Source organism: Chrysochloris asiatica, unplaced genomic scaffold, assembly GCF_000296735.1.
Source record: "Chrysochloris asiatica unplaced genomic scaffold, ChrAsi1.0 scaffold00045, whole genome shotgun sequence".
NCBI lineage: Eukaryota > Metazoa > Chordata > Mammalia > Afrosoricida > Chrysochloridae > Chrysochloris > Chrysochloris asiatica.
In genome coordinates this window covers 10,115,804-10,130,196 of record NW_006408563.1, presented here as the reverse complement: position 1 = coordinate 10,130,196, position 14,393 = coordinate 10,115,804, and the positions used below count along the sequence as shown (strand labels likewise).

The 14,393-nt window shown below is 39.3% G+C and overlaps 1 protein-coding gene across 1 annotated transcript in view; it reads right to left on the bottom strand.

Annotated features, from left to right (window-relative positions):
• ORC2 (origin recognition complex, subunit 2) overlaps nucleotides 1-9,567 on the bottom strand; it is a 69,159-nt gene extending 59,592 nt beyond the window's left edge. Inside the window, exons 1-3 of the mRNA XM_006861990.1 lie at nucleotides 9,519-9,567; nucleotides 8,348-8,451; nucleotides 7,759-7,899 (exon numbers count right to left, since the gene is read on the bottom strand). Of these exons, the coding sequence (XP_006862052.1) occupies nucleotides 7,759-7,899; nucleotides 8,348-8,441 (235 nt within the window). The 5' untranslated portion in view covers nucleotides 8,442-8,451; nucleotides 9,519-9,567. The remainder of the gene's footprint in view (nucleotides 1-7,758; nucleotides 7,900-8,347; nucleotides 8,452-9,518) is intronic.
• Between the last annotated feature and the right edge of the window lie 4,826 nt (nucleotides 9,568-14,393).

The following is a 14,393-nucleotide window of genomic DNA, read 5'->3' as shown; positions in this document are numbered from 1 at the left end:
CGCTATGGGTCGGAACTGACTTGACGGCACTTAACAACAACAACAACATATTCATACTACATAGAAATACTATGTAGATTAAATACAAATGGACTAGGTATCTATGTATGAAGTAATAAGTATTGCTATAAAATCATAGAAACCTTTATTACACAAAAATATCAAAATGTGAAATATTGTTTGTTGACATCTCCATCTTGGTCTCTACACTTCCGAAGGCAATGTTTCTATCTCTCTAACCCTTCTCTGAAAAATTCTGTGCTCTTCCAGATATACCATGTCAAAACAGCAGTTTTGGCATCTTGTAGGGACTCAAATCATGTTCCTTTGAAATGCAGAGTTTTGGGAAAAAGAAATCTGTAGGGGCAAGATCAGGGCTGAAGGGTGGATGGTTTCCCAGCAAGATTTTTATAGACAGTTCTTGTTACCCTTGAAGAATGAGCAGGTGTATTGTCATGATGGAAAAAAATATTCCTTAGCACAACTTTCTTGGACTTTTTCTCATTAATACAGTTTTCCATTTTCTTAAAACTTCTTCCTAATTAGCACCCATGATTTTCCTGTGTCTTTGGAGAAAATCTATCAAGATTACCTGCTTGGAATTCCAAAAAAACAGCTATGGGTTAATGCGCTGGATTTCAAGGTTGTTTGAACCGCAAGGCTGGTGGTTCAAGTTCACCAGCAGCCCCTCAGAACGCTATACATGGTTGCTATGAGTAAGAACTGATTTGATGGCACTTAACAGCAACGAGTCCTGGCGTGGCACTGTGGGTTATTGTGCCAGAATGCAAAGCCGTTTGAACTGCTCCGTGGAAACCCTATACCGGGTTGTTATGGGTCAGAACAGCCTTGATGGCACTTCACAACAACAACAAACAGCAACAACATAATCTTCTGAGCTGACTTCTCTGCCTTGAATTGAATTAGCCCAGCAGATTTCTTCAGAAGCCACTGTTGTGGTTGGACACTGCTCTTTGGATTATATTGGTAAATGCAAGACTTGTCCATGGTTACAGTTTGTTACATAGAATTGTCTTCATTATTGTCAATCTTGCTTAAAGAGACTGATGGGAAAAATCAGTTCTTTGAGCTAGGCTAATCTTTGTGCAATGCTTTTATTACCCATCATGCAAAAGCTTACTGATGCCAAGATATTCACTTAAAAATTGAAAATGCTGAATCATGTGACATCCCAAGTTCAGTAGTTATTGCATCAATGGTAAGTCTATGGTCTTCATTAACCAGTTTCTTCATTCACTGAAATTGATGGTGTTCCCTCTCTTGGCTCATATTTGAGGTCTTTCCAATACTTTCGAAAATGCCTGATATATCTAAAAACTGTTGTTTTATGTGGGGTAGCATTCTTGTTAACTTGTTGCAAAGCTTCAGTGATTTGAGAAGATGTCCACTTGAAAATTGTGTTAAAATTTTGGTACTAGCCCTGACCTCAAAATCAGTTTCTTCTACGGCACAAAAGGAAACCTTTTTTTGAAGATAGTCTAAAAAGACTAAGATAAGCATTATTACTCAGAGAACTTGTCGACAGCTGTCCACTAATTGAAGAGATATGCTTAATCATGTTTTGTTTGGATAAAACGGCATGTATGAACTGGAACTGTAGTAGCAATACTTTTTTGACTTACCCTGTGTATCAGTGCATAATTCTAAATACATAAGGTGAGGTAAAAAAAAGTTACAGACTATGATATTGTTTATAAAAATTTTCAAACACACATAAAATATGTTCAAAGATCAGCAAAATACATGCAAAAACACAATAAAGCGGTTAAAGGGATAAGCATTCAATCCATAATAGTAGTTTCCTCTGGGGAAGGAAAACAAAAGAGACTTTATTGTTTTAATTATTTTTTGAAGCAAACACACAAAGTATAATTATTAACTGAGGATGTGATTTAAATAGTTGTTATATGATAAAAATGCACTTAATGAAACTTGACTTGACTGTTATTCTCCAATTACCTTTTTTTTTAATGTTTTATCGTGAATTATGTGATAGTTTCTACAGGAGAACATTAGCTTTACTTCATTCTATCGTATATCATTTCATTGCCATGGTTACAATCCCCTCCATGTATCATCAACCAACCAAAGGGTATACCCTGCAAGCCTGCCCCTAGGTCATCAGCACACAGCCCCGCCCCGTCTCTTGGTCTAAAGTCCCCAGCCGCTCTGTCTCTCCACGTCATCGTTTCTGCCTTGATATCTGAAGAACTAGATGATGTCTGGCTACTACTACCGACCACTCTGAAAGGGATCACATTAAAAGGTCCTGAATAGAGTGGGGGGAAAATGTGGAACAAAACTCAGAATCATAGAAAAAGATGAGGTTCGCCGGTTGGGCAGACTGGTGGAACCCCTGAGAGCATGGCCCTTAGTCAACCCAACCTTGGAAATTACTCACCTGCGTGGCTCAACTTTTGGCCAAACAACAGACAGGTCTATAAGGTGTGGCGCTGTAGAACAAGTACTGAACCACAAGGTTGGTAGTTCAAACTCACCATCCACTCCTCAGAAACCCTATACATGGTTGCTATGAGTTGGTATCAACTCAAAAGCACTTAAAAACAATATAAGGTGAATGGTAACATCAGGGACACCAACACTCCTTAGACTAACCAACCATTTGAGAGAAAATGGGTAGCTTTTGCCCAAGTACAAAGTTCAGAAGTTAAGAAGGGATACAGATGGGCCAATGGGAACAGGGAATACAGGGGCGAAGTACAATGAGTATTGCTGCTGTGGGGGCTGCACTCAATGGCATGAAACAAAATGAGTATGAAGAGTTGAATGGAAAATTAAACTAATTTACTTTGTAAACTTTCACCCAAATCAGAGTAAAACATTTAAAAAATAAAATGTAATTAATCAATCTTATCGGGCTGCAAACCTTAAGGTCAGCAGTTCAAAACTACTAGCCGCTCCGCAGGAGAACGATGAGGCTTTCTACTTCCGTAAAGATTTACACCCTCGGAAACCCTGTACAGGGTCGCTATGGGTCGGAACCGACTCAACAGCACTTAACAACAACAACAACAACAACAACGTTATAAACCACCAAGGGAGAAGAGCACAAGCAGAATGTGGGACCTAACCAGAGAAGCAACGACACCAGAGATGGAGGCAGAGGTGATGGCATGGTGAGACAGAGTAGCTGAAGACTAGACTCATAGAAAGAGAAAGGCTGTGTGCTGGCGGCCAGGAGGCAGGCTTGCAGAATGTGCCCTTCGGTTGTTTAAATGATTATGTATTTCTGATTGTTTTTGTGTACATCAAAAGGAACCCCAAAAAATAGAGGGAAGAGAAGCAAATACTGTTAAATGATGAGCATGGAGGGGACTGTAATCATTACAATATACAACACGATGAGTGTAAAACCAATGTTCTCCCATGTAAATTAACACTCTACTCACAATAAAATCTTAAAAAAAAAAAAAAAAAAATGCTTTAAGTATAACATGGCAGGAATCTGACCTAGGTGTAAGTACAAATAAAGCATAACCACCACTGGCATACCTAAGTTTGAACAGCACTACTTCCTGAACTATTCCTTCCAACCATGTATAAAGAACACCATGGGTATGAGGAAGTGACTTGCTTTATGAAATTATTTTAAAGTTAGTTAAAATTAAATATCTTAGAAAATAACTTTGGGAACTCTGGCAAGATAATGTAATAGGCAGACTCACTACACAGGCCCTCTACAACAAAGATATGAGAGACCAAATGAAACAGACAGATATGGAAATTCTGGAACACTAACTTGAGAGGAACGGTTAGAGAAGTGGATTGAGTGTTCTCTGGGAGGAGAAGCTGAGCAGGACTGGCTGGTGAATGACTGGCCAGAAGCAACAAGACCATGTTGAACTTTTGTGAGAGCAGATTCATACAAGTGATGACAAAGATGCGACTCCTTCATTTTCCCCATATGCCCATGGTGACCAGAGGTGCTGCCAGCCCCCAACCTCATCCACCCCAACACAAACTCTGCTCTCTCAAAGCCATGTGGTTGGGAGCCAACCCACTGTAAGGAAGGGGCCTAGCTGCAATGCTGTGGTGCCTGATTTCAGGTGGGCTTGGCTCCAGACCTATAGAATCACCAGTTTTAACCACTCACCCTTCCCCAAGGTGCCCTATGGTCCTAAGAGACACTGAGACCAGCTCCATCAAGTAAGCTCTACGAACTACTAACTACTTCCAGATGGAATGTCCTGAACATAGGTAATACCAAGGCTGACAGGAAGTCCATCTAGAGTCAGTACTCTGCTGTCACATCCCTCCCATGCCCACCTTATTAGCTCGTTGGCTTATAGGAGCTCCAGAGTTTTCTCTTCTCCAGATCAAACATTTACATTGTTTTTTCTGTTTGTTTTCTCCATTTGTTTCATTGTTTTGTTTATTCTTTCTCCTTCTTCTCTTTCCATTTCCTTGAATGTTATTCTTTTTATCTCTGCTTTAAGGAGCTCTGGTAGTGTAGTGGTTACAAATCGGGCTGTGAACCGCAAGGTCAGCAGTTCGAAACTACCAGCTGTTCGGTGGGAGAAAGATGAGGCGTTCTGCTCCTATAAAGATTTACAGCCTCGGAAACCCTGTACAGGGTCACTATGAGTCGGAAACGACTCCATGGCACACAGCCACCACCAACATCTCTGCTTTAGTTTTTCCTTCTGTTTTTCATTTCCTGTATTCTTTTTCCCCTTTTGATCTTTCTGTACTACTTTCTGCTCTCTTTCTCTTTTCATCTTCTCTCTCCCTGGTTTTTCTATGTGTTTTCTTTTTTAAAAAAATTTCTTCCTTTTATTTCCTCTCTTATTTTTAGTTATTAAGTGGTTGTTTTTGTTTGGACTTCTTCCTTTTATTTTTCTCTTCTATAGCTCCATTTCCCTGTCCCTCTTTGTCTTTATAGTTACTGTATTCTTTTTTTATGGTTGCTGCCTGTTTCTATTTCTCTTTTTCTATTATTTTCTCTTTTCATTGTTGGTTCCTTTTTGGTTGATTCTGTTTTGTTTTCTTGTATGTATGTGTGTGGGTTTACATTTTCCACCCATTGGAAGATAGTAATTGTGCCCATATAGCCCAGCCACAATTGTGACCTTTACAGCTCCATCCATTGGGTAAGACCCAATACCAGCTCCTATACCACCTGATCAATGATAAGACAGCAACCAACACCAGCCAAACTTGAGGTGTATGAATGACAAACGACAACGGTGCATATCCTTCCATTCTCTAACTACATATACAGCAGACAGTTGGTGAGAGCCTAAGAACACATGAAAATACAATCATAAAAGTATAAAAATGCAATGCTCTAGACAACAGACAATTTTAATGCACATGAAGAAATGAGAGAATGGTTCAAACAAGTGACCAAGATGCAGAGCCAGACAACATTCCTAAGGAAGAAAAGGTAATGAAACTAAATGTAAAAGAATTCAAAATAATGATATTTTAGGTACTTTAAAAGAATTGACAGAAAGAGTGAGGAAACTAAGGAAAACACAGAAAAACGTTTGGAAGGATTCAAGAAAACAAGAACAAAGACAAATTAAATGCAAATTTTTAAACAATACTAAATCTACAATTAGAAATCCAGAAGATTAATACTAAGATTTCAGAAATGTACAATACATTGGAAGGGCAAAGGAGTAGATTCAAAGCTTGGAAGCCCAAATTAGTGAACATGAAGATAAACTCTCAATACTAGTATGCTAGATGAACCATCAAAAAAAAGAATGAAAAAATCTGAAGAAAGCCTATAAGTTATGTGGGATACCAAGAAGAGGAACAAACTTATGGGTAATTGGAATTTTAGAACAGGAAGAGAAAAGAAAAAGCATGGAGAAAACTGTTGAAGAGTTGTTGAAAGAAAATTTCCTTAACATCATGACAGATAAGAAGATAAGCATATAAGAAGTTGAATGTGCCCTAAACAGAATAGATACTAAAAGACAATCACCAAGGCATATCATAATCAAACTTCAAAACAAAAGACAAGTAAAGAATCCTGAGAGCAGCTTGGAAAAAACAAAAAGGTTTTTTGTTTTTTTTTTAAGACTATGATCTGATTTTTCAGTGGAAACCATGCAGGCAAGAAGGCAATGAAATGACATTTAACAAACTTTGGAAAAAAATATTGTCAGCCAAGAATTTTATACTCAGCAAAGCAGTCCCTCAAATACAACAGTGAAATTAGGATGTTTCCGGATAAACAGAAATTAAAGGAATTTGTAATAACCAGAGTACAGTCAGTTAGAAATGCAAGGTCGGCGGGTCAATCTCACCAGCTGTTCCTCAGAAATCCTATATAGGGTTGCTATGGGTTGGAACCTACTCAATGGCACTGCACAAAAACATTCTTTGGACTGAGAACCAACAACAAAAGACAACAACCTGCGATTAACACACATGACAATATCACCAGAACTCAATTTAGATACAGAAGTATCCAAAGCAAAACAAAATGACAAGACTGAAAACAGGAAACCAGAGATATTAGTTTATTATGAAGTCCACTATAAAGCAAAAAAAGGGAATAATGTAAATATAGAATTTCCAAATCGCAAGGAAGTCAAGTAGATTACATGATAAAACAGACTGTCTTAAACTGGGAAAAATTAATAAATTACAGGGTAACCTCAAAGAAAATGAATATACCTGCATATCAAAATAAAAAAAGAAAATTGCAAAGATTTAGTAAACATTAACACACAGAATGAAAATGAATAAAAAAGCCACAAACAAAATGAACTTTGCACAGAAAATTATGTGAAAGAAACCAACAGCACCACACACACAAAAAAAACACACAGCAAAATGACAGCAATCAATTCATACCTATTGATAACAACACTGAATGTAAATGATTTAAAGGCATCAGTCAAGAGACAGAGAGAGCAGAATGGATTTAAAAAAAACAAGATCCTTCAATATAATAGACACATCAGTAAGATGGTAAAAGCCTAAATGTCCATCTACAGAAGGATGCTAAAAAAAAAAAAAAAAAATTGGCACATACACACAATAGAATACTACAAGGAACAAGGAATCTGTGTGAAACACCTTATAACATGGATGAAACTGGAGGACATTATGCTGAGTGAAATTAATCCAGTCAATCACAAAAACACAAATATTGTGTAAGAAGAATGTTGTAAAATGTTAAGAAAAGGTTTTCTTGAAAAAATAATTTATGATGGTCTTATGGGAGCAGAGGAGAGGTGGGGAAGGAAAATTATTCACAGGCTAAAGAGCAGACACAAATTAGCATGGGTGACAGGGCAGGCAATATATAACAAAAGGTAGGTTATGTTCGCAAAGGAAGATGAAGGTAGCAGAAGACAGGGAAAGAATGCAATAATTAAAATGAATAGAGGCAAATACTTCTAACTCTTGGTACATTGAGGGGATTGGAATCATTATCATGAAGCAAAGTAGATGATATTTTAAATGTAAAACTGACAATCTGCTCTGTAAACCTTCACTCAATTCACAAAAAAAAAAAAAAAAAAAAAAAAAAAAGGACAGAAAAGACATTTTGAGTGGTTGGTCTGTAGAGTCCTTCTTTCTAAAAATAATGAAATATAGGACTGGCTGTTTGTTAAGAGAGAACTGTGAAGCAAAAATGTAAAGAAAATAGTAGTACACCATTGCCTAATCTATAAGATTACTTTTGTGTATTTTCCAAAGTAGTATCTGCTATAAGTAAAATAGTAGTGTAAATTCCCCTACCTTCAATACCTTGAACATTTCTCCCCAAAACTTCCACATAATTCTGATCTTTTAAGACTTCCTGGTCATCTTCTAAGTCATTTTCTGGCTTCTTTAGTAATTTTTTTGTGTTAACCAAAAGCTGAGTTCGTTCCTTTTTTAATTTAGTTCCTGTAAGTACATCCAAGAATTAGAACATGACAGATACAAATTAGTTTAAACATAACTTACTTTGTCATTACTTAGATGAAAAAAAAAAAAAAAATCTCAGTGTTTTTTTCTTTAGGTGAAAGTACTGACCATTCTTCCAGTTTCTACAATGAAATTTTTCATAAAAATATTGGAAGTATAGGTTTATACTCCAAATAGCCACACTTTTAAATTTCAATGGCAATACCACTACTTCTGAATACTTCATGTTACATGAGACTACTTTTTATTTTTCAATTAAAGTTTGAATAAAATAGACTAAACATCAAAGGAGTTTTTAGTCACAACCTTATTAGATCAATATTTTTGTGTTCTACCTCCAAAATGGATTAAGGTATCTTAAAAAGTGAACAAATCTAAAGTATTACATAAGCATCTCTACAACTGTATAGTAATAATCATTCAGTACCTCCTTCTCTATCAAGAATGTGATTAAGAACATCATCATCCCCCACAAATCGAACCTCCAACATCTTGTCTTCCTTTAATTCCAGTTTACTCATCACAGCCAACCTAAAGAGAAGCAATCGATCACTCGAAAGTAATGAACATTTAACCACCAAAAAATTAAACATTAACATAATGAATACAAGAATTTATATAACACTGTTTTTTTCTCCCCATTTGAAAGTCTTTTTAAGTATAGAAAACCAACTAGGAATTACTATGTTTATATGATTTTGATTATAAATAACATAATTTCATATATGAAAAATAAAGAATGGAAGAAGAGTCTGAAATTTAGGAAGGGCCAACTCTAATCAAGGTAACTAAAATGTTATCTCAGGAAAACAATCATTATAAGAAAAACTGTAATCAATCAATCAATAGAACCACCACATTAACAGAAAGAGGTTGGATTATTAAAAAAAGAGTATAGGAAAAGGGAATCCTGGGAGAAATCTGTGACATTTCACTGGTGTACCAAACCTGGATCGAATAACCCTCAACGTTTACTTTTATTAGGAGCCCTGGTGGCACAGTGATTAAAACACGAGTTTGTGAACTAAAAGGTCAGTGGTTCAAGCTCACCTGCCACTCTGAAGGAGAAAGACGAAGCAGTCTAATTCTGTAATAGCCTTGGTTACTCTATGGGGCAGTTCTATTCTGTCTTACAGTCACTATGGAGTGGAATCGACTTAAGAGCAGTGGGTCTGGTTAGCTTTTATTGTTATGTTCACAAGTTTATGATTATGAATCTGACTTTCTAGATATTTTGGTAACTAAAGAGGAAACATGAATCTCTCTAATATGGTACTGATTTCTGACTTCAGTAAGCAGGCAAAACCTTGATAAACTGTGGCAACTCTGACAAAATTTAGTATCAAAACTAACAGTTAGTAGCCTGAAGTTAATCTATGATTCTCGCACCACTTACAAAAAACCATAAACTAAGATTTGGTGTTCCCAGTGAAACTTTTCCCTCCTCATTCTCTAACAGATCCTGCTTTGGGCTTTTCTCCTGACAAGAGAAACTGAAGGTGTCACCTCATGAGACAGTTATACTAAATGGTGCTATGTTTGGTTTTGTTCTTTGACAGATAACTACAATAAAATTACCTATTTCAATTGTCATTTACCTTTAAAGGTACTACACATTCTGCAGCTGGAAAATTCAAGTAGAATGACCTGTAATTCAAAACAGAACTCAGTCGGACTCAGTTAATAGGAAAACAAAAGCAAAAGGGAGAAATCAAGGAGTCCACCATGAGTGTTAAGAAAAAGGATGAAGAGAAAAATTTAGACCTCACAAAACTAGAGTTAAACTATGGTGGTATTGTTGTTGTTGTTAAGTGCCAGTGAGTCAGTTCTGACTAACAGTGACCCTGTACAGGATTTCCAAGGAACAGTTGGTGAATTTGAACTGCCGACCTTGTAGTTCAAACTGACCTTGCTGTCTGGTTCATTATCCCACAGAGCCATACTCAGACTCCATGGTGGTACAGTAAAGGTCAAAAGATCATTATTACCTACCATTTGACCCAGAAATTCTATAAGCCTTTTTATACTGAGCTCTAGATGGGGGATGGGGGAGGCAACAGACAAGGAAGGCAAAATTTGAACACACTCCTATATGGCACTGTGAGTTAATGAGCCAGACTGCAAAGCCATTTGAACTGCAAGGTTAGTGGTTCAAACTTACCAGCTGCTCATCAGAAACCCTATATAGGGTGCTATGGGTCAGAGATGACTCAAGGGCACTTACCAACACCAAATGTATCAGAGTACCTGGGTGGTGCAAACAGTTACCAATTAGGTTGGAGCTTTGCATTTACCCAAAGATGCCTTAGAAAACAGGCCAGGATATTTGCGGAAAAAACAGATATTAAAAACCCTATAAAGCAGAATTCTATTCTGACACACAGGAGTTGGAAGTCCACTCAAGCGCAACTGTTTTTTATGTACTCAACATAGTTTTGACTATATATATTCTCATTTAATCCTTACAATAGCTCTGAGACTTACACTTTGCACATAAATACAATATTTTACTATTTATACAGATACTGGTAGGATACGCACTGGACTGCAAGGTCGGTTTGAACCACAAGGTCAGTGGTTCAATTTTATCAGTTGCTCCTTTGAAATCCTAAACAGGGTAGCTATAGGTCGTAACCAACTCAGTGACAGTTAACAATAACAAACAACATATAAGTCCTGGTGTGGCGCTGTAGGATAAGCACTGGACTGCTCAAATGCAAACCAATACAAGTGCACTTAACAATAAAAACAGTAACAGCAGCAGCACTAAGTGTTAACAGCAACACACTCTCCTTTGAGAGCAAATGAAAACGTTCGAGCAAATTTAAAAACAGAATCCTTTCAAAAGGATGTGGGTGAATGGTTAACCACCAGTCTTAGGGGTGCACCTTAGAGCGGGGCGACTTTGGATCTCTCAAATGAGATTATGTGCCTGCCACATGAAAATGCTCAGGAAACGTTTGCCAGTTCCAACCTCGATTGCACCCTACACACCTCTTACCTCCTTTAACACTTTACAACAGAAAAAGTGCTCAAGAAATGACCATTTACACAAAGGTGCTGGGCCCTGACCTTTTCCTTCAAATCGCTATTTAACTAAGGGGCTGTGTCTTGGCTCCATGGGGAAATTTTACTCCAATGGGATTTCAACTGTAATATGACAAGTAATGCAACAACAGCCTCTTCATTTTAAAAGTTCTACGAAAGCTCCAGAGTAATCAGCATTTTACAACAAGCAGAACGGGGGTGGCCGTTTAGTGAGCGGGGCGCCTTTGGCTCTCCGTTTGGGATGACATCAAAGGCTGTAGCTTTAGGGTGTGCGGGCTGAACGCCCCATCTCTCGTTGTACATGCTCTTCTCACCGGGCACTCTCCCCGCTTCGTTGCGGATTGTCACGGGCTCTCCTTTGACAAGCAGGCCAGGGACCACGTATGTAGGTTTCACTGGGTCCCCGGCACGCTACGGCTATTCCATCACTGCCTCACTGCCCGGCGGGCAGGCAGACGCAGCAAAGTACTGCAGACTTCGCTCTGGGCCTTGGCTGCTGAGCAAGAGGGGTGCGCTCCGTTGGCCGGGGGTCCTCGGACAGGCGGGACAGGAGGTAAACTGAGGAGGGGAGAGCGGGAGACCGAGGGGAAAGCCCTGAGAGGGGTCACCCGCTCGGCTGCAGAGCCTGGGCGGGTCGGGTCTCACCTCGGAAGCCAGCCGCCAAACAGAAAACGGAGGCTGCCCAATGGCCTCACAACGCACCGCTAGATCCCCAAGGGGCTCGGCTCTGGCCGTCTAGTGCGCACCGGACGATGCCGGGCTGAGTCGTTACAGCAGGAAAGGATGCTCTGGCCCCAGCCACAGGGACAAGTACTCAGCAGGAACGCCGGAAGAGGGCCGAGCTAAAGCGCACCAGAAGCTGGCTGGGGGGATGGGATGCTTGTCGGCAGTACACCGAATCTCCCGCCCTGCTCAAGAGGCGGCACCCCAGTCAGCCAATAAAAAGCGGAGGCGGCTGAGAGCGACGGCTCTACGGACCAGTCGGCACTGGCCATTCGGCTCCGTTCACCAGGAAACCTGCGGAAAAATGAATCCCGGAACGTAGGGGTGCTGAGTTTTTCTTTTTCCGTTTCCGGGTAAGAGAGGAGGTAGTGTTAGTTTGATATGAGGGGAATCTCAAATGTTAGGAGGGAAAACCGCGGGCAAAGTGGTAGCTCTGTGGCTTGGGGCAATCTTAAAAATGTTTGTTGATTTTAAAAATACCTCTCTCCTTTTTTTTTTTGGAGAAAAAAGATAATGAGGACGTCTAACGTTTACTTACTTTCTCTTTGGAACTGAAAGGCAAAGGATCTTGTGCAACTCCAGGCTTTAGAGAGAGAAAACGGTCCAATGTAAAGAAAACAATTAGGGCCAGGGCACTGAAGATAGTAATGAGTTGTAAAGGCAAAGTAAATATGTTGTTTTTGTTAAGTGCCGTCAAGTCGGTTCCGACTCATAGTGACCCTGTATAGGGTTTTGAGGAGAGACTGGTGAGCTTGAACCCTGACCTTGTATTCGAACTGACCTTGCAGTCCAGCGCATTAACCCGCAGTACCCACTGTCTGTGGAGTTAATTCCGACTCACCATGACCCTACTGACAGTGCTGTTGTTAAATGCCATCAAGTCGGTTCTGACTCATGGTGACCCTAGATAGGGTTTCCGAGGAGTACCTGGTGGGTTTGAATCCCCGACTTTTTGGTTATAAGCCCCGTGCTTATCCTACAGCACCACACCAAGATTCCATATAAAACAGTATTGTTAGATGGCACCTAGTCATACCAACCCATAAGTGACCCTATGCACAACAGAATGAAATACTGCCCAGTCCTGCACCAACCTCACAATTATTGCTACGTTTGAACCCATTGCTGCTGCCACTGTGCCAATCCATCTCGTTGGGAGTCATGCTTTTCCACTGATCCTTCACTTTATCAAGCATGATGTCCTTCAGGGACTGGTCTCTCCTAATAATATGTCCTAACTGTGAGAGAGAAGTTACATTTGGTTTCTAAGGAGCATTCTGGCTGTACTTGTCCCAACACTGATTTGTTTGTTCTTCTGTCAGTACATGGTACTTTTAATATTCTCCAACTCCACAACTCAAATGCATCAATTCTTCAGTATTCATGGTTCATTGTCCAACTTTCACATACATATAAGGTTATTGAAAATACCACGACTTTGGGTCAGGCTCACCTGAGTCTTCATACTGACATCTTTGCTCTTGTACACTTTAAAGAGGTCTTATGCAGCAGATTTGCCTAATGCAATATGTCATTGGATTTCTTGACTGTTGCTTTCAGTCGTTGTATTTATCTTGATGTTATTGGTCCAGTGGTGAGGATTTCTGTTTACTTTACATTGTGATGCAGCCCATACAGAAGGCTGTGGTCTTTAGTCTTCATCAGTAAGTATTTTAAGTCCTCTTCACTTTTAGCAAGCAAGGTTGTGTCATCTGCATATCGCAGGTTGTTAATGAGTCTTCCTCCAATCCTGATGCCACATTATTCATATAATCCAGCTTCTTGGATTATTTGCTCAGCATTCAGATTGAGTAAGTATGGTGAACATCTTTTCTAATTTTAAATCATTCAATGCTGCCTTGTTCTGTTTGAACGACTGCCTCTTGGTCTATCTACAGGTCCCAGAATGAAATGTTCTGGAATACCCATACTCCACAATGTTGTCCATAGCTTGTCATGATCCACACAACAGATAATCTTTACATAATCAATAAAGCACATGTAAACATCTTTTTGGTATTCTCTGCTTTTAAACAAGATCCACCTGACATCAGCAGTGATATCCCTTGTTCCGCACCCTTGACTGAATTGTCTTGAAATTCTGGCAGTTCCCTGTCAATTTACTGTTGCTGCCATTTTTAATTTGTCTTCTGCAAAATTTTACTTGCAAGCAATATTAATGATATTGTCTGATGATACTCACGTCCTGTTGGGTCACCTCTCTTTGAAATGGACACAAATATGGATCTTTTCCAATTATTAAGTAGCTGTCTTCCGTATTTCTTGGCATAGATGAGTGCCTCCAGTGCCGCATCAGTTTGTTGAAAGATTTCAATTGTATTCCATCAATTCCTGGAACGCTGTTTTTCACTAATGCCTTCCTTTCAGTATCATTAGTTCTTGATCATATGCTACCTCTTGAAATGATTGAACATTTATTGTTTCTTATTGGTACAGTGACTTTGTGTATTCCTTCCATCTTTTGATGCTATATGACAGAGTAGACTGCCCAATAGTGCTACCATGAAACAGAAACTGACTCAGGGCTGTCTGTCTCTTTGAAATCAATTACCTGGAGACAGGGTTGTGGTGGAGCAAACAGGGTTAAAGCAAGGAAGGGGATTTAAAGGGATTTGGGTTATGCTGTTGTTGTTAAGCATCGTGGAGTCAGTTCCAACACATAGTGACCCTGCACAGGGTTT